The sequence below is a fragment of the Acinonyx jubatus genome, chromosome A2 (genome assembly GCF_027475565.1).
Source record: "Acinonyx jubatus isolate Ajub_Pintada_27869175 chromosome A2, VMU_Ajub_asm_v1.0, whole genome shotgun sequence".
In the NCBI taxonomy this organism is placed as follows: Eukaryota; Metazoa; Chordata; class Mammalia; order Carnivora; family Felidae; genus Acinonyx; species Acinonyx jubatus.
Genome location: NC_069383.1, coordinates 153,480,070 through 153,500,356, shown reverse-complemented (window position 1 = coordinate 153,500,356; position 20,287 = coordinate 153,480,070). Strand labels below are relative to the sequence as shown.

The 20,287-nt window shown below is 51.4% G+C and overlaps 1 protein-coding gene across 1 annotated transcript; it reads left to right on the top strand.

Moving 5' to 3' along the window:
* Positions 1-387: 387 nt before the first annotated feature.
* TMEM38A (transmembrane protein 38A) lies at positions 388-19,878 on the top strand. The gene is made up of 6 exons (XM_027038253.2): positions 388-597; positions 12,814-12,970; positions 13,234-13,418; positions 15,682-15,769; positions 17,330-17,447; positions 18,272-19,878. Exons 1-6 carry the CDS (start codon positions 474-476, stop codon positions 18,509-18,511), a joined length of 912 nt encoding a protein of 303 aa, XP_026894054.1. The 5' UTR covers positions 388-473; the 3' UTR covers positions 18,512-19,878.
* The last annotated feature ends 409 nt before the right edge of the window (positions 19,879-20,287 follow it).

The window sequence follows — 20,287 nt, the reverse complement described above, 5'->3', positions numbered from 1 at the left end:
ATACGGGAAGATGGGGTTCACAACTGGTCGGGCCCCACAGAGGGTGCTGGTCCCGATCCAAGGGCTCCAAAGAGGACATGGATCCTAATCGAGTCCCACCGGGACAGGGTCCTAACTGATCCATCCCGCCTGGGTGGGCTCCGCACGGGAAGGACCGCCCCCCCCCCCCCCCCGCCAGGGACGGCTACCCTGTCCAACGCACACCACAGGGACCCCTGCACCCCGCCTCGCTGGGCTGAATGTGGTCGCGATGGCCCGAGGGACGGAGTAGGGGACACCCGACTAGGCTTCAAGGGACAGAACGGCCCCACCACCCGCCCCGGGGCCTGGGGCCGTCCCTCCTCTCCCGCGGGGGCCGGGTTGGGGGCGGCGCCTGGCGGGCGGGGGCGGGTCCAGCGGCGGGGGCGCAGTTGCCGGGCCGCGGGCTGCGGGACTTACTGGGCCGGGGGCTGGGGTGGGACCCGGCGGGCGCCATGGAGCTGCTCTCGGCGCTGAGCCTAGGCGAGCTGGCGCTCAGCTTCTCGCGGGTGCCGCTCTTCCCGGTCTTCGACCTCAGCTACTTCATCGTCTCCATTCTCTACCTCAAGTATGAGCCAGGTGAGCCAGGGCCAGGAGCCCGCGGGGGCTGGCATCGCGGGGAGGGGGCGGGGGGCGGGGGTAAACCTGCGGGTCCGAGGCAGGGGATGCCCTAGATGCTGGGGGGACAGTCCGAGGGACTGGTTCCGGGGAGCAGCAGGTGCCGGGATCATGCGGTTCTTCCACATGGGGTGGGCGGAGGGGGGGGTGGGAGACAAGAGGGAGAGCAAGGAGAGAAGCCCCCGGGATTGTGAGGCTGGGGGAGGGGGAGCAGATACGCGCTGAAGGGCAGCAGAGGAACGGGATTGTTCAGAGGAGGGGGAACAGGTGCTTGGGAGGGGGCTGGGAGAGCAGGTCAGGGATCCTGGCATGGTCCTGAGAACTTGCGCAAGCGGCGTAGGTCTTGGTGAGGGCGCAGGCGGGGGTCGGCGCTGCGGGCCAGTCCAGATGTCCTGGCCGGCCGGCCGCAGCCTTGACCTCCCCTCTTGCCCTTGGCGCGCGGAGCCCGAGCGGCTGCTGAGTGTCTATATAAGGGCCGGCCGTGCTGGGGGCAGTAATCCGGTTCTGAGAAAGTGACACCGGCGCCCCCTCTCCGCTGCGGCCCTCGGGCAATCTCCCCTCCTCCTCCGGCCGGGCGAAGCTGGGTCTCCTCTCCCGGCAGGAATTCTTTCAGCCCTGGCTCGAATCCTTCCACTGACTGAGCAGACCCGGCCCTAGGGCAGGGTGATTCGGGGTTAGCTACCCCCGCCAGCTCCAGACCCCCGTGGAGAATCGCAGGAGAGAAGAAAGACTCTGGTTCTTGGGTCTTTTGAAAACATTTTTTAAGTGATGGTAAATAGCCTCCTTAGAATGTGTTCTATTTTTATACAAGGCTCACCCAATGTTTCTTGTTCATCTCCTGGTGTTATAACTATTATAGCACGCCAGCAAAGGAAAGGGAGTTGAGAATTTAGCCTTAGAAAAGGGATCAATCATCCCGAAACTTTCTCCCACTTAGATGAAATCACTCCTATATTTTTCTGGCAGAATAGAAATAGCTTTTTTTTTTTTTTTTCAGATGATAAAAATAGGTGCTTCTGTATATTTAAAAATCAAGCTGAGAAATGCAAAGGAGAAAGAGATAATTACAGTTAATGTGTTGTCGACCCTTCCAGACCTCTCTTCTATGCATTTATAACCCTGTAGAGATGTAGAAACATGATTTTATGCAAATGGGATCATAGTCAGCTTGCCAAGTGTTTTTATTCCATTTTATTTTTGTCCACCCACAAGCTAAAGCCTATTCTTTAAAAGCTGTTCTGGAGACCAGTTACTTTGCAAAGCAAAATAACCTTTGTATTGTCTTAGCATGAACACAGGGCTGTATTTCCTGTCCAGGACGAATTTGTGGTGGCTCAGGCCAGGCCCCTGGGCAAGTACAGAACCTAGCACACCTTGGGCTATCTAAAACCGTGGAGGGCAGGAGCCCCGTTAGCAACGTAAGACACAAGCGTCTGGAAGAAAGAGGTCTTCAGGCTGGCCAGGAGCTTGCAAGAGGGGTCGAGATGTTTCTGCCAGTCACAGAGTGAATCATCTGAACTAGACGCACTGGAGCCTGAAGGTTCCTGAAGGTTGGGAAGGTTCAGTGGTTCTGAACCCTAGCCGCTTATCAGAGGCTCCTGGGGCCTCTTAAGCCCCCATCTCATCTCCGCCCCCAGATAAACCGAATCAGAATATCCCCATTTGTAACTGGGGAAATAGGAAATAGTGACTAAGGTAATTTACATAATGCAATGAGCCTGTGGTCCCAGGGCTGGTAGATGACAACCTTGGGATTCAAACCCAGGTCTGCCTGACCCCGGAAATCACTATGATTGCTTCCCCTTAGAAAAGGGAGGTGACTTGGACTTAGCTGTTAGCCCTCCGGTTTGGTGTTCCTGCCAAGCCTCTATAAAGCTTTCTTCTCAGTATCTGTGTGCTGATTGCAGAACCAGCTGTAGAATTGTTGGGCCCCCTCATTTAGAACTTAAGAATCTCAAGACAGTGACAGCAGAACACTAAACTGAATGGGAGGCCCCTCTGAGCACAGGGTCCTGGGCAGTTGCACAGGTAGCACACCTGTGAAGCCGACAGCCAAGCTGGCTTTTAGGAAAAAAAAATCTCTGAATTAGGAGTCAGTTCTGCCTCTACCACTGAGGAAACACCGGGCTGGTTACTGCGCCTCCGAGAGCTTCTTCAGCTCACTCATCTATGAAATAGGCTCATTGGAACGTAATCCTGGACTCTTCTGCCTGGCTGTTGTGAAACTCTATTGAGACCTTTGTCAGTAGTAGGGTCTAAGGCACTTGTGAGAGGTAGTTACCATCATTTGTAAGGCCGTGGGAGGATGTGTTTCCTGGGATGCAGGCATTTTCCAGGTCAGGCTTTCATGAGAAGCCTGAATGAGGACAAAGCTCAGAGTGTGGTCCTCAGGTGAACAGCATCTATGTCCCCTGGGAGCTGGTTAAGAAATGCAGAATGCCAGGCACCACTCCCCCTCACCCCAGACCTGCTGAATCAAAATCTGCATAATATTTAAAAAGTGATGGGCTAAAAGAGGCAGGATCTCCTTATTAGACCTGGAGCTTCTCAGTAGGGGCAGGGGGGACCAGGTCTCTCACCTCCAGGACCCCCAGCTCTCTACGGGAAGAGGAGAGGAAGCAGTGGATGTTGGCTGCATGACCGAACGATTGAATGATGAATGAATGACAGTCCCGGATACTTTAAGCCTTGACCTATCCAAAGAACCTTCCAGACCAATAGACTTTTTTCTAGAACAGTTTTATTTTTTTAATTTAAAAAAAAATTTTTTTTAACGTTTATTTATTTTTGAGACAGAGAGAGACAGAGCATGAACGGGGGAGGGTCAGAGAGAGAGGGAGACGCAGAATCTGAAACAGGCTCCAGGCTCTGAGCAGTCAGCACAGAGCCCGACGCAGGGCTCGAACTCACAGACCGTGAGATCATGACCTGAGCCGAAGTCGGACGCTTAACCAACTGAGCCACCCAGGCGCCCCTCTAGAACAGTTTTAGATCCACAGCAAAATGAAGCTGAGTTACAGTTTCCATCTACTCTCTGACCTCCGCCACCATCAACATTCTGCACAGAGGGGTACATTTGTCACAATCAACAAACCAACCTCATTTATCCACATCGTTATTATCATCACTGTACATCTTATCAAGCACGGTCTATAGTTTACATTAGGGTTACTTTGTGTTGTACATGTTGTGGATTTTGACACATGCCTAACGCATATCCACCATTATAGTATACAGATAGTTTCACTAACCTAAAAATCTGCCAAGCCCCACGTAATCATCCTGCCCCCTCCCCCAAGCCCCTGGCAACCACTGATCTTTTTACTGTCTCCATGGTTTTGCCTTCTGCAGACTGTCATGGAATTCGGATCGTACAGTGTATGGCCATTTCAGACTGGCTTCTTTCCCCTATAGCAACATGCATTTAAGCCTCGTCCATGTGTTTTCGGGCCTGAGAGCTCATTCCTGTTTATTGCCGAGTAAGATCCCATGGTGTGTATGCACCGTAGTGTCATTATTCACCTACTGAAAGATGTCTTTGTTGCAGTTTGAACATTTTCTAAAATGCTGTGGGGCTAAAGAGACGGCTCCTCGACCCCTGTTTTGGGACCTCTGGCACAAACTGTAAGTTCTTCCAGGGCAGAGGGCCGCTGTCTCTCACAGGGAAAGAAACCAAGGCAGGTGGCTGAACTCGAAGGCTCAGGGGAAGACTTGCCCTAAAGTCACTGAGAGTCTCTGTAAATACATCTCTTACGTTTAGACCTCAGACTATATAGCACATTAGCCAAGGCAGAGCTGAGAGCGCCCCGTGGAACCTTCTAGTGCTTCCCTGTCATCCACAGACAGGACACTGACCCCCGGAGAGGGAATGTTGTGCTGCCCACCCCAGGCCAGAATGAGGAACCTGAGGGGAGCTTCCTCCTCCCTCCTCAGGCAGAGCCGATTTTTATAAATCCATCAGCTAAAATTTCCACCCACAGGTACTTTCCATTTTAGATCCAGTTCCAGGAATAACTCTTGCATAATTGCTAAGCACTAAGCAATAATTTCTTTTTGTCCTCACTGGCGCCCTTTGAAATGAGTAAGAGCACTGGGGTGACCACCTCGCCCAGGTTCAATTAAGACAAGCATCAGAAGTCCCATGTCCCAGGAGGTCCTCGGTCCCGGGCCACCCCGGAGTGGTTGGTCACTCTAGCCAGCACCACCCGTTATACACAAATACACCAGCTGAGGCCCGAGGAGAGGAGTGACTAGCCTGGGCTCACCCAGTGAGAGGGGAACGCTTTGGTGGCAAACCTGGGATTGCAACCCACATTCTCCTGGATCCTGATGCCACCCCAAAACCCAGCAAGAGAAGCCAGGAAGGAGTCTGGCAAAGGGAAAGAGCCCCCGGGGGAAGGTTCTCAGCCACCACCTTGCTGTGGATCTTCAGGGCAGGCCCATCCCCCATCAGCCTCAGTCTTCTCATCTGTGGCAATGGGGAGACTCATCCTGAGATCACTAAGGTTGATAGCGCTGAGAAGCGTGTTGATAATCGTGCACATCGCATTGAATCATCACAACTTGAGGAGGGGGTGCTCTCATTCTCTTCTTTTGAAAGCAGAGGAAGCGGAGGCTAGTGGGAGGCAGTCATTTGCCCGAGGCCACCGTGGGCCTGTGACTTTTCTACCAGGACCCACCCACGGGAGCCTGCTTTACTCCCACAAAAGCCCCTTCCCCCACTCCCTGGCCTCAGTCCCTGGGATGGTCCCAGAGGGCACAAGAATGACCCTGGAAAGAATTCAACCCCTCAGGGTTATTTTTAGATGCCGAGGTATCCATTTCTGCAAAACATGGGTGCCTCACCTGACCCGGCTCCTGCGGGACCCACCAGTTGCTCTGAAGGATTAACTCTCAGCTGGCCACATTTTAAATAGACGCCCCAAAGAAGAGGAAAGAACATTCTGCTTCATACTGTAGGACCTTTGTAAATGCTAAGACTTAGGACGACCCTGAGGGCGGGGAGAAGATGCACTCTGGGCTTGTAACCCCAGGGTGAGGAGGGAAAGTTCAATACCAGCCCTTGTTAGGAGCTGGGCAAAGAGGGGATTGGGGTTCACACCTGATAGAAGGAGCCAGACACAGAGCAAAAATGGTCTGTCCAAGGTCACCTGGTTAGTTTGGCGGGGGGGGACAAAGAAAAAGGGGAGTATGTTTAGGACTTCCTCTCAAACAACTTTTATGAGGCAGGTTTCCTGATTATAAAATGTGGTTTGTGCAAGAGAATAGACGGGGTGCCTGGGTGGCTCAGTCGGTTAAGCATCTGACTTTGGCTCAGGTCATGATCACATGGCTTGTGGGTTCGAGCCCCGCGTCGGGCTCTGTGCTGACAGCTCAGAGCCTGGAGCCTGCTTCACATTCTGTGTCTCCCTCTCTCTCTGTCCCTCCCCCACTTGTGCTCTCTCTCTTTTTCATAAGTAAACAAACATTAAAAAACAATTTTTTAATAAAAAAAGAGCATGGATAAATACCTTGTGATCTGTTCCTATCATGGAATACCTCACAGCAGAGAAAGATGAATATTACCCTTGAAAATATTGCACTCAGTGAAAGCCAGAGGTAAAAGGCATGTGATATGATTCCACCTATATGGAATATTTAAGTTTGGAACACTTTCCTCACCCCAAAGGAAGCCCCATACCCATGAAGAGTCACTCCCTGTTTCCCCCTTCCCCCCAACCCCCAGCCCCTGGCAACCACTAACCTGCTGTCTGTTTCTATGGATTTGCCTTTTCTGGACATTTCCTATAGATGACATCATACACCATGTGACCTTTTGTGTCTGGCTTCTCTCACTTAGCACGTCTTCAAGATTTGTTCACGTTGTAGGATTTCACTTCTCTTTAAGGCTGAATCATATTTCATTGTGTGGCTCGATCACATTCTGTTTATCCGTTCATCTATTGGTGGACACTTGGGTTGTGTCTACCCTTTGGCAGTTGTGAACAGTGCTGCTGTGAACATGATTTTTTAAGAGTCTTCCGGATATTTTTGTTGGGTTCTTGCAGATAGGATGTAGCCTGGCGCCCCACTGCCCACCGAAGACCTCCCGTTCCTGGAGGAACAGGATCCCCCTGCCCACCCAAGACTTCCCTGGCTCCTGGCCCTCTGGTCATGGCCATCAGAGAGGGGACAGGTAGCGAGGGGGCTCAGTACAGAGTGTGGAGCCCAGTGTGATAAGGCAGATGAGTAGCCCATAGCCCTCCTGCTTATCAGCTTTCCAGGAGACTCTTGTTTTCACCCATTTTGGTGATTAAATATTTCATACACATAGAATAGATATCACAGATACCGCTCTTCCCTCTACACAGATTTAACAGATGTGAACATAGACTTGCTTCAGATATTTCTTATGCTCATTTATTTTTTTTTTCTATGCTCATTTATTTTTGAGATAGAGAGCGCTGTGGGGGAGGGGCAGAGAGCTAGGGGGACAGAGTATCCGAAGCCGGCTCCACGCTGACAGCCGTGAGCCCGATGCGGGGCTTGAACCCAGGAATCATGAGATCATGAACTGAGCAGAAGTCGGACGCTCCACTGAAAGAGCCACCCAGGTGCCCCTCAGATGATTTTTTTTAATAAATAAATAGAGACCCAGCCAACCCTGTCCCTTCCCCGTCCCTCCTTCTCTAGATGTGACCGCCACCCTAAAATTGGCTCGTATTGTTCCCACGCCTGTATTTACACCTTCTCTGCTGTGTATGTGTCTCTAAACTACATGGAGTATGTTGTTTCAAATATATTCTTAAGATATACATAAATGTATCCTGTTGCAACCTAACGTTTTTACTCAGTAATAACCGTACGGGATTTATCCACGTGGATTTATCTAGAGGGGTGGTTCTCAACCAGAAGGGATTTTGTTCCAGGGCCATAGATCTAATTCACTTTTACTTATTTATTTTTTACTAAAAAATTTTTTTAATCTTTAATTTTGAGAGAGACACTGAGCACGAGCAGGGGACAGGCAGAGAGAGAGGAAGACACAGAATCGGAAGCAGGCTCCGGGCTCTGAGCTGTCAGCACAGAGCCCGATGCGGGGCCTGAACTCAGGGACCCTTGAGATGGTGACCTGAGCCGAAGTCAGACGCTTAACCGACTGAGCCCCCCCAGGCGCCCCAATCTAGTTCACTTTTAAATAGCGGCTCTGTGGTAACCCATTTTGTGTGAGTCTCCACCCCTCACTAAGAGATAGTATATAACAGTGTGGCGGTGGAATCCTCCCCCTGACCCCCACCCCGGTCTCCTTTGCTAGTTTCTTTTGAGTCAGCCCTGAGGAGCAGAATTGCTGAGACATGGGCAACGCACAGCCTCAGATTTCCTCAGTGTTGCCAAACTGCCTCCAAGATGGTGTTGCCTATGGATTCTCCCAACTGTGTGTATGGAGGGAAACTGGGGCTTTTTTTTTTTCCCTCTGGAGCGGGGGCACATACTCCTAGCCCCCCCCCCCCCCGCCACTTCTCTATAAAGTTGACCAAGCTAAGAAGGCAGCTCCTTCTACAGAAGGGATTGGACTTCATGTTCCTTGGAATGAAAACCCTACACTGACCCTGTTCCAAATAAGGTCACATTCTGAGGTTCCAGCGGACATGCATTCTGGGCAGGGGGACACTGGTCCCCCATATAACTCGCTGCAAGTGGGGATGTTGATCCCTCTGTTATGCGTGATTAAAAGCTCTCCAGGATAGAGTCAAGGCTGACAGTTGCCTGGGACAAAATAGTAACTCCACAAAGAGATAGAGCAGGGGAGGTTTTCATACGGTGCATCCCAAAGTGCGCAAACACAACCTCAATGCCTGCGAGCTGTTCTGCCCACATTTGCAAGAATGTAAGCTCTGTGAGGGCAGGAGTTCATTCTCTCACTACTGTGTGTCAGGCACAGTGCCACGCACGGTGGTGGGGGCGGGGGGGCAGCAGCAGGTAAGACTGATGAGGTCCCCATATTCAACGAAGGACTAAGACCAAATCAATGTTTTGAGTGTATCGACCATATGCATAGGTATTGATGTCAATAGCTTCAGACGTAGTGCATGTCATGGAGAGGCCACGCATTCAGATTTGACAACTTAGAGACAAGAGGCATCCAATTTCTAGAAACAAAGTAACCTTAAAAAAAAACAACAACAACAAGCCAAACCTGGGATCATTTATTTTGATTAGTCTTTTGATTAACAGATCACCTGTAACCTTGTCATTTCACATCCACATTGAGTGGCGTTGTCACTGGATTCAAGTAAATCATTTAAGGGGAGTCTTTGGTACCTGCTCTGGCCATGAGAGCTAAGTGTCTGTGCCTTACGGCTTAATCCTAAAAGCATTCTCTGGAAAATGAAACTAGTGGGGGAGGGAAGAAATCAAGAAATCAATAGTCATCCCAGCAGGAAACACCAGGTTGCAACTCTGGGGTGTGGCTACAGAAGATTATGGCGATGTTAACATGAAGCTAGGGGACACCTGGCTGGCTCAGTCGGTAGAACATACAACTCTTGATCTCGGGGCTGTGAGTTCGAGCCCCACATTGGGCATAGAGATTACTTGAAACAAACAAAATAATTTGACATAATGATAGAACCTATTTATAAAGATTCTAAAGACTTTACATAATACAAAGTGTAAGGATTTGATTCAGAGGCATTAATCCTATTCCCCTAGATAGTTTTTATAAACTTACTTTAAAAAAAATTTTTTTTAACGTTTATTTATCTTTGGGACAGAGAGAGACAGAGCATGAACGGGGGAGGGGCAGAGAGAGAGGGAGACACAGAATCGGAAGCAGGCTCCAGGCTCCGAGCCATCAGCCCAGAGCCTGATGCGGGGCTCGAACTCACGGACTGTGAGATCGTGACCTGAGCCAAAGTCGGATGCCCAACCGACTGAGCCACCCAGGCGCCCCTATAAACTTACTTTTTAAGAACTAGACCTTTGCCCTCTATTTCAATGTGGGAATTAAACACATTTTTTAAAAAGTTAAAAACTCGTAAGAAGTGGCAAAAGTCGTGCGAAGAGTTCCCAAGTCCCCTTCCCCCAGCTTCCCCCAACGAGATCGTCTTACATACTGGTAGCTCATTACTCCAACCAGGAAATTGACACTGCTACAATCCCAGTAACACCAGCTACTGACTTTATTCGGCAGTATTGACATTCGCTTTTTTTTTTCTAAAGTTCTTTTTTTTTTTTTTAGTTTATTTATTTATTCTGAGACAGAGAGAAAGCATGCAAATGGGGAAGGGGTAGAGAGGGAGAGACAGAGAGAATGCCAAACAGGTTCCATGCTGTCAGCACAGAGCCTTATGCAGGGCTGGAACTGATGAACTGTGAGATCATGTCCTGAGCTGAAATCAAGAGTCGGACACTTAACTGGGCCCCCCAGGCACCCCAAAGGTTTTATTTTTACGCAATCTCTATACCCGATGCGGGGCTCTAACTCACAACCCCGAGATCAAGAGTCTCATGCTTTTCCAACTGAGCCAGCCAGGTGCCCCCAGCACAGAGATAGCTTTAAAACAAAACAAAACAAAACAAAACAAAACAAAACAAAACAAAGGCTTGTCTTGAACACTGAGATGAAGCAGTAAATGCAGGTATGCTCTGGTGGACATGGGGTGAAGGACCCAGAACGTTCCCATTTGGTCTCTCCTGCAAATCCTCAGGGTTCCTAGGAACACAGTTTGGAAACCATTGTTCTTGGGAGCCTATCCTCCTAGCCACGGATAGAAGATCTTGGCTTATCAGGGCTGCAGGACATCGGGACATCAGCCAGCTCATTCCTCTGTCGCCGTGTGATGTTCAACATTGCTGCCCATAAGAATCACCCAGAAGCATCAAAAAATCCGTAAGCCCAGCCACACCCCAGACTGCCCAACTGAGATGCTCTGGGGTGGGGCGCTGCTGTCTGATTTGTAAAGTTGCAGGCCGATGCACTGAGCCATCTTCTTGAGGGAGAGGATTCCTGTTCCTCTCCGCTAAGCAGAACCATCCTTTGTTGTTGTTGTTGCCTTGGGTTCATAGGAAGACTCAATTTAGTATCATTTATGAGTGTGTATCCTCCGTTACAGAAACCGAAATAAGTTACATTTTTTCCGTTGTTGTTTATTTTATAACAGCTTTATTGGGCTCTAATTCATATACTACCCAATTCACCCATTTAAAGCATCCTGTTCATTGGTTTTTAGTATATTCACAGAATTGTGCGACCATCCCCTCCAAAAGAAACCTCTATCCTTTAACTGTCACTCTCCATTCTCCCCCATTCCCTCTAGCCCGAGGCAACCTCTCATCTACTTCCCGTTGGTGTTAACAATTAAGTTGGGGCCCCTGGGTGGCTCAGTTGGTTGAGCGTCCGACTTCGGCTCAGGTCGTGATCTCGCGGTCTGTGAGTTCGAGCCCCGCGTTGGGCTCTGTGCTGACAGCCCGGAGCCTGCATCCAATTCTGTCTCTCTCTCTCTCTCTCTCTCTTTCTCTCTCTCTCTCTGCTCCTCCCCCGCTCACATGCTGTCTCTCTCTCCTTCAAAAATAAACATTAAAAGAAAAATCAAAAAAAGAACAATTAAGTAAAATACCAAGGCCCATGGTAGAATGAAGTCCACAGGGTTGTGGGAGCCCAGAGGCAGGAGTGACCGACTCAGCAGACCCAGGAAGCCTTCCTAGAGGAGGTGGCATTTGTGCTTGGCCCCTTCTGCTTGTGTGTCTTTATTTCTTCCGGGCCACTAGCTCGTAACAGAAAATAACAAGTGTTGGCAAGGATGTGGAGAAGGTGGAACCCTCATGCCCTGTTGGTGGGAATGTGAAATCGTGCAGCGGTTATGGGAAACAATATGGCAGTTCCTCAAACAATTAAGCATAGGGCGCCTGGGTGGCTCAGTCCGTTGGGCGTCTGACTCTTGATTCTGTCTCAGGTCATGGACTCGTGGTTCGTAAGTTCGAGTCCCATGTTGGGCTCAGTGCTGGCAGTGCGGAGCCTGCCTGGGATTTTCTCTCTCCCTCTCTCTCTCTGGCCCTCCCCTACTCTCTCTCTCTCTCAAAATAAATAAATAAGTAAATATTTAAACCTTAAAAAAAAATGTTAATATAGAATTATCATATGACCCATCAATTCCACTTCTGGATATGTCACCACAAGAGTTGAAACCAGGAACTCAGATAGATATTTGTACATGCCGTGTTCTTCACAATAGCCAAAAGGTGGGAACAGCTCAGACGTCTATCGGTGGATGAGTTGAAGAAACAAAATGTGGTCTAACCATTTAATGGGATATTTTTCAACCTTAAAAAAGAAGGAATTCTAACACTAGCTGTGCTCCAACACGAGCGTGCCTTGAGGACATCACGCTAAGGAAAATAAGCCAGACTACGAAAGGACAGATACTGTGTGATCCCACCTACATGGGGTCCCTAGAGGGGTCAGATTCACAGAGACCGAAAGTAGAATGGTGGACACCAGGGGCTGAAGGGAGAGAACGGGGAAGTTAAGTGTTTAACGGGGACAGAGTTTCAGTTGGGGACGATGAAAAAGTCCTGGAGATGGATGGCGATGATGGTTGCACCAACAGTGGGAATGTGCCTAATGCCCCTGAGCTGTGCACTTAAAAAATGGTGAAAGTGGTACATTTCGTGTATATTTTACCGCAATAATAAAAATTTAAAAAGAGGGAGAGACCGAGAGGCTGGGCGTGAGCCTGTAGGGATCTTGGCATCAGCCCGAGGCAGCAGCAGCCCTATTGAAGTGTTCCCATCTGCGCTTGGCTCTATCTCCACGCCTCCCTCTCTTTGTGGGGATAATGAGAGTGATCACTTGGCGGTGGGTATCAACGACGATTGAAGGAGTCCTTCATGTAGATGTGAACCCGGTGTCTGCGACCTGGAGCTGCCTGCTAACTGGGAGCTGGCATTACCAATCATTGCCACCTCTCTGAGCACAGAGGAGAGAGGCCCGACCCAGCTCTGCCTTTCCTCTGTGTGACCTCAGGCATGTGTCCCGCCTCTCTGAGCCTGGGTTCTTCCTCTGAAATGGGCGAGCTGCAAGGCATGGGGCGGGCACTCTGCAAAGGCAGCTGAATTAGGATAAGCTGACCAGAGGGCATGGGGACAAAGCATGCTCTTGGCACCCCAATGATGGCCCCTTCCCCCCCCCCCCCCCAGGAGCAGTCGAGCTGTCCCGGCGCCATCCCTTGGCGTCCTGGCTGTGCGCCATGCTGCACTGCTTCGGGAGTTACATCTTGGCGGATCTGCTCCTCGGGGAGCCCCTGATCGACTACTTCAGCAACAATTCCAGCGTCCTGCTGGCCTCGGCCGTCTGGTAAGCACTGTCAAGCTGGTGGGGTGTGGGAGAGCAGAGCCAGGGGCAGGGGTGACCCAGCCACCTGGGAGGTGGGAGGCAGGAGGTTGGAGGAAATAGGACCCATCAGCACAACCTCCACCGTGGACCTGAACGCACTGCTCTCCGCTGCCCAGCTCTGTCCGGAGCCCAACAAGTTGGGGGAGAGGGGAGGTCTGGACCCAACCTCCCAGGGACCCCCCACGGTCTGTCTCCCCCTGACGCTCCTCATTCTCTCCCCAAAGGTACTTGATTTTCTTCTGCCCCCTGGACCTCTTTTACAAGTGTGTCTGCTTCTTACCTGTGAAACTTATATTTGTGGCCATGAAGGAGGTAGTCAGAGTCCGAAAGATCGCCGTGGGCATCCATCACGCCCACCACCACTACCACCATGGGTGGTTCGTCATGATTGCCACCGGCTGGGTCAAAGGTAAACAGGACCATGATAACGATGGAAAAATCACCTCGGTTAAGAACCCCTGCTCAGTGTGCTACATGTCGGGCACCCAGGTCGGCATAGATATTGGTCCAGGCTAAGGGGTGTCAGGACTGTTGCGGGAGTCCAGTGTCTTTAGCCAACACCTTTAGAGTAAATGGGAAAATTCTTCCGGAATTTAGCTGTCAAAGATTAACAGGACAACGAGACAGTGATGGCTGTCTCTCAAGCATGTTTTCTCAGCTGCAACACTTCTGATATTTGGTGCCAGATCACCCTCTGGGGAGGGGGGGGGTGCTGTCCCGTGCGTTGTAACATGTAGAGCAGCATCCCTGGCCTCCCCCCACCAGAAGTCAGTAGCACCCGCCAGCGTAACAACCAGAAGTGTCTCCAGATGTTGCCAAATGCTTCCTGGAGAAGAAATCACACCCCTGTAACTATAGGGGTTCTTAACCTTTGTGGACCATGGCCCTTTTTGAGTCCGGGAAAGACTTTTATGTTTTTAAGTGCATAAAATGAAATATATATGATGATAAAAGAGGCCCGTTATTTCAAAATAGGCATCAAACAAAGTTTTAGTATGGCATAGTCATTTTATACATCTCTACCGAGGCACTCAATAACAGACCATTCGTTAGCAAATAGGGAATTCTCAACCTTTTGAAGTGCTGTCCAGCACAAACGATATTATGAAACCATCTGCAACCACGGGAACGTGAAAAGGAAATAAATCTGTGGATTCTGTTGGTGATGGAGTCACAGACTTGCAAATCCTGCTCAGCTCACTACCTCCCTTCACGATGGAAGGAAAGGTTGTGTTTCAGTGAGGGGCGTGAAAAAGATGTAGTTCGGTTTCCTGTCCATGTTCATGGATGCCCAGTGAAGACTTTATGACCCAGGACATGATTGAGTTGAGCCCTTTGTGCATCTTACCCCATTTGATCCTTAAGACCCTGCTTTAGAAGTCTAATGTCATCCCCTTTCACTGAGGAAGGAAATGAAATCACTTGCCCGCGGTCACACAGCTAAGGGAGTGCCACGAGGTCTGTCTCTAGGTCCTCTGAATTCACCGTACACATTCTTAACTACTCTGAAGGCCTCCTTTCCCCTCTCCTCTAGCTATGCTAGGAGGTAGACCAAGACAGACTTTAAAACAAACAAACAAAAATGCTACTAAAAATAAAGAGGGGTACTTTATAATGACGGGTCGATCCACCACGAGGAAGATGTAACAATTACAAACATGTATGCACCTAAAAACACCAAAATATATAAAGCACGAACTGAGGGAAGTTAAAGGAGAAGTAGACAATTTGACAATAATAGTTGGAGAGGTGGACCAAGGGGTAAAAGGAAGACAGGGAAAGAAGGCTCAAGCAGGTGCTAACACCACTGGACACCTCATCCCTGCTCCCTAATACCAAAGTGTGTACTGCGAAAATATCGGGGCCTAGACTCACCCTCTACTGAGCTCCAGCGTACTGCACACCATTGACACATGGGGCTGGATCATGCTCTGAGGTGGAGGCTGTCTTGTGCTTTATAGGATGTTGAGCAGCATTCCTGGCCTTTGCTGACCAGTAGCAGCCCCCTCCCCAGTTGCAACAACCAAAAGTGTTTCCAGACATTTCCAAATGCCTCCTTAGGGGCAAAATCACTCCACATATGAACCCCTGGTCCAGTGGTACATACTAGGCACCTCAATTAGCATAGCTACTCCTGGAGTAGCTCTAGGAGTCCAACCTCTTTAACCAATACATTTGGGGTAAATGGAAAGATTCTTCTAGAATGATAATCATTTATGTCTGCATATGGGTCTCCTTATTTACTCTCCAGGAAGCCTATACTACAGAACAAATTCCCTAGAGTTACAGCATGCCTCTTGGAGGGCAAGTGGCTTAAGAAAGATTGAGAGTTCAGAGCCCTGAGGAGGAGAGAGACTGGGATGGGGAGGCTTCTGGAAGCCTTATGCACAGCACAGCTCAGGATCCGGGACTCCCTAAGGGCATCAGGGCAGACAACCCAGATTTGTCTGAGACATACCTTGCAGATGGGATATGACCTCAATTCCTTCATGCTAGTTTTGCTCTGAATATGCCATGTGACCCTCTCTGAGCCTCAGTTTCCCTGCTGCAACTGATGAACAGACCCCCAGGCTCAGTGTCCCTCTGGAGAAGCTGCTTCCTTGGGAATTCAACTGAGAAGAATGGGGGAGCTGGAGGTGACAGGCTCATTCAGGGGCACCCTGTCTTCGTAGGCTCTGGTGTCGCCCTCATGTCCAAATTTGAGCAGCTGCTCCGAGGGGTCTGGAAGCCGGAGACCAATGAGATCCTGCACATGTCCTTGTGAGTATCCCATTTCCACCCCTCATCCTTCCTGTATGTACAGGTACCTCTTGGGCCTGACCCTGGGTTGGATACTCCTGGTGACTTGGAAGACTCAGCCACTGATTCTGTCTTCCAGAAGCTTCCAGAGGTCAAGGCTGGGGGACCCAGAGACGGGGAACCAGGGCTCTGCCCAGGGGGGCGGGGCAGGCAGAGCTGCAGGGAGATGAGATACTTGACTCGGGTTATGAAGAGTGAGTAGGAGTTTTCTGGCAAAGGAGGAACCTCTGGACAGAGGCCAGCACCTCTGCCACCTGTCAAGTGAGAAAAGAGCAATGATTCTGCCCAGCTCTGGGGGGTCAGGGTACAGAGTATGGATGGGGGGTGAGGAGTACAGAGCATTGGTGGAGAGTGTATGGCACAGAGCGCGGATGGGGAATGTGGCTGGGACGAGGTGGGCAGAGCCAGCTGCATCCAGGACTCCGCGTAGGGCCTCATGCTGCATGTAGCCCATACATTGCTGTTTTTTTAAGATTTTGTTTTTAAGGCATCTCTACACCCAACGCAGAGCTCGAACTCACATCCCCAAGATCAAGAGTCACACATCCCACCAACTGAGCCAGCCAGGGGCCCCTGTAGCCTATACATTTTTAAAAGACCTAACTGGTTTGGGCTAGTTCAATTTTCTCCCAATCGACAACAAATAAAAACCATGGCCATTTAAAATATGACAAAATTAGGGGCGCCTGGGTGGCTCAGTCGGTTGACCTCTGACTTCGGCTCAGGTCATGATCTCACAGCTCGTGAGTTTGAGCCTTGAGTCGGGCTCTGTGCTGACAGCTCGGAGCCCGGAGCCTGCTTCGGATTCTGCGTCTCCCCCTCTCTCTGCCCCTAACCCACTCGCATTCTGTCTCTCTCTCTCTCAAAAATTAATGAACATTAAAAAAAAATTTAAATATGACAAAATTAAAAGGCTTGCCCATACGCCCATGACAATTACTTCCCATTTCACACCTCGGAAGAGAGAATTCGCTCATTTCACCCCCCCACGAAAGTGTATTCCCACCCTCGGGCCACCGACAAGGAAATGGGGACCCAGACAGCTAGCTGTGTTGTCTGCAACCAAGTGGGCAGGTGGTTTCCCCCCTTGGATTCCTTTTCCGCCTCATCAGCTGAGGGTGAGGGGCCCCCAGGAACCACACGGATAGATTCCGCAGCACCGGTCCCTGGCAGGCGAGTGCTTTGGAAATACCAGGCAGAATTATCATCATTAAGGACGGCGGTGCACAACAGATATCAGGAACGGAAGTCACGGGTCTGTCTTCTGCAACAAGTTAAAATATTGAAAACCTATCCCGTAAGGAAGTGAAGAAAGAAGAACCTCTCTGGGCCCTGTTAACCCTTTACTGTGCAGGGAGACACCACCGTATCCGTGCCATGCAGGCCCCTTCCCACCTCATGCTCAGGAGAAGCTGGGATGTGAGCTGGGGCCGGCAGTGGGCAGGCGGGGTCGGGGCCAGAGGTAAAAAGGCCTGGGCTGCGTGGCTGGCGCCTCGCGGTAACTGAGGCTGCCCCCTCCAGCCCCACAAAGGCCAGCCTGTATGGAGCCATACTCTTCACCCTGCAGCAGACCCGCTGGCTCCCCGTGTCCAAAGCCAGCCTTACCTTCATCTTCACCGTGTTCATGGTGTCCTGTAAGGTAAGTCTTGCTGCCCTGACCCACCCCAACCCGCACCTTCCAGGCTGGGAGCTCGGGCTTGTAGTCTTGTGTCCCAGAAAGGACAGCCCTAAGGCAGGGGGCTGGGGAAGGGGGTGCCAGGAGGTCCGTGCATGGGAAGAAGGTCTGATAAGAGGAGTTCCAGCAGGTAGGGGACTGGGTGAGAAGAATAAGGCCTTCTGGGCAGAGGGCCCAGCTTAAGAGTGGGGCAAGAGTGTACGAAGTCCATTTGGAGAATCGGGGGGTGGGGGGGAGCTTGTGCCTTGGCAGTGGAGAGCTGAGGGATGAGACCCAGGGAAGGCACACTCAGGACGCAGGGGACCCAGGCTAGGCCAGGAATGGTGCTGGTCTGATCCTGAGGCCTTGAGTTGGAGTTGACTCACCCACGGGGGATCTTCAGGGACCACACTGCCTTCCCCATGCATCTGGGGAGCGTGGCTGCTGGCTGGCTGGCGGGGAGGGGACCCATAGGCCATTGAAAAGGGGAAGGCAGTGAGCAACCTCAGGCCAAGCACTGTTCCTCTCTGAGCCGAGGTGGGAGGCAAGGGGGGAGATCGCCTGTCTCCGTGTGCCCGATGCTATCTGGGTTTCAACACCGGAAGTTCCGTATCCCGGGAAACCTGGGACAGTTGGTCACCCTCCTGGGGGTGCATAAAGCCGGGGGGGGGGGGTCTGGGCTACCTCTGACCTTAACCTGGCTGACCTTCTCTCCCCTCTTCCCTCTCCCATCCCCCCACTTTGCTTTCTGCCTCGGTTTCCCTCTGTCTCTCTCGCTGTCTCCCTGCCCCCCTTCCATCCCACCTCAGGTGTTCCTGACGGCCACTCACTCTCATGGCTCCCCTTTTGATGTTCTGGAGGGCTACATCTGCCCTGTGCTGTTTGGGGCTGCCTGGGGGGATGACCATTACCACGACAACCATGGTGGGTCCCACGGCGGGTCCCACGGCGGCGGCGGGCCCGGCTCCCCGCACTCAGCCCTGCCTGCTAAGTCCAAGGAGGAGCTGAGCGAGGGCTCCAGGAAGAAGAAAACCAAGAAGGCAGATTAGTGGGTGGCCCAGAGGCCTTGTGGGGTGCTGGGGAGAAGACCCAAACCCAGGACCCTCAGAGTTGGTGTGGGCGCCTCCTGGGCTCAGCTTTCCCCTCTCCGGGCCTTGATGTCCCAGTCTACAAACTGGGGCCATCAGCCCACCCTCCAGGGCTGATGGGGGCGGGGGCGTTAAATGAGATATGGGGCTGAGGGGCATTTGTGGGAATGGAGGGGTCCCTGTCTTTGTGCCAGGCCACCATAGCGACCCAGCTTTATTCGGGGGGGAGGCCCACAGAATCCTGGCAGTGGCTCCAGCCAGAAACTCTAGCAGTATATTCTTGCTCCATCATTTCCTCTCTAAAATTACATCTTGACTCCGAAAGCATTTCAGGTCAGGTTGAGAGTCACGAATTTGATGGCCATTTCCTAAGTACCTGCTGGGAGGCGGCTGCTATGACCTTACACGTCTCTTCTTGCCCACCCCTCCTGGAAGGCACCGGGCAAGTTGCCTCCTCCAAGCCTTCCGTTCCCCATCTGTACGGTGGGGACCCCCAGCCCTCCTCCTTATGGAAGTGTTGGTGTGCGCCTGGATGTGAACCAGCCTTATAAACTCTTAAGCACCACGCAGTCGGGAGGGGAGGCCTTGACGGATGTTCACCATGCTTGGGAGCGGCTTTGCATTTTAGATGATTTGTGTTTGTGGATCGGAGAACCCCACAAGTTACCTGGCACAAAGGGGGCCTTCGGTAGACACACCTAGGCCAGTCTGGAGAGCTTGGAGGGTGGGGGAGGCTCGTTCTGATCTTTGGCTTCAGGCTGGTGCTAAACCAAAGAAATGCAGTTGGCCGGGCAGGGGTCCCAAGATCCAGCTCTTTGAAGGGGCTCCGAGCACCTGCTGTTGGGCCCTAGAAGCGTCAGGCCTCCCTCATGCCTGCGTCCTCCACTGCTCATTCAGCCAATCAGAAGAGTCGGCTTGCTCTGTGCTGGGCATCTTGCTGCCGCTGGGCCCGGGACATGCGTCAGGGTGAGTGAGGGGAACGATAGCTGAGCCCCCACCCCCTGCCCCCGGCCTCCTTCATCTCAACCTGTTGCCAGGACATCCAAGCAGGGGTGGGTAGATGAGGTGTGGCCAGTCTCAGGTGGGGTTTTGGCCCAGACTGGGCCCGCTTAGAGCTGTCCTCTGCACGTGGGTACTCAGCCTACAGCTGCGTCAAGATCAGGGCGGGGTCAGCAGGGCCCCGGATGTTGCCCGGCTGTTGGGAAAGTGCCTTGATCCTGTGACACCTGGGAGGGAGCTGGGTGGGTCCTGAAGCTCCGAATTCATCCTCTTGCATGTTTGTCAAGGCTCGGCATGAAGGTTCAGCAAATAAATCGGTTGTGAAAGAACCCTTGTCTCTTGCCTTGTCTGATTCATTCCTGCTCTTTAGGCCTCAGGACACAGGGGGGTTCTGCGCCCTTAGAGACATTCAGCGTTTCCAGGAAGATGAGGCTCACGGCAGTCCCAAATCGGGATGGAGCCTGTGGGTGAAGTCTGGGGTTCGGAGTTCAAATATTTACTGTGTCACCAACAGGTCACGGGGCCTCCCCCTCTCCAAGCCAGTTTGCCTTTTGGGGGCAAAGAGGGTGATGATTATCACTGCTCTTTGTAGGCAGATGGGAGGATTATTGGGTGATTGGGGTTTGCAGCTCAGTCTGTACAGGACCTTGTTTTTTGTTTTTTGTTTTATTTTTTTTTTAACGTTTATTTATTATTGAGAGACAGAGAGACACAGAGCATGAGCAGGGGAGGGGCTGA

What these genes read in the sequence shown, in the direction of transcription:
- TMEM38A (XM_027038253.2), top strand. Translation starts at nt 474, where the DNA reads ATGGAGCTGCTCTCGGCGCTGAGCCTAGGCGAGCTGGCGCTCAGCTTC. An exon ending in CTACCTCAAGTATGAGCCAG is followed by an intron (nt 598 to 12,813) that starts GTGAGCCAGGGC and finishes CCCCCCCCCCAG; the next exon opens with GAGCAGTCGAGCTGTCCCGG. An exon ending in TGTTCATGGTGTCCTGTAAG is followed by an intron (nt 17,448 to 18,271) that starts GTAAGTCTTGCT and finishes ATCCCACCTCAG; the next exon opens with GTGTTCCTGACGGCCACTCA.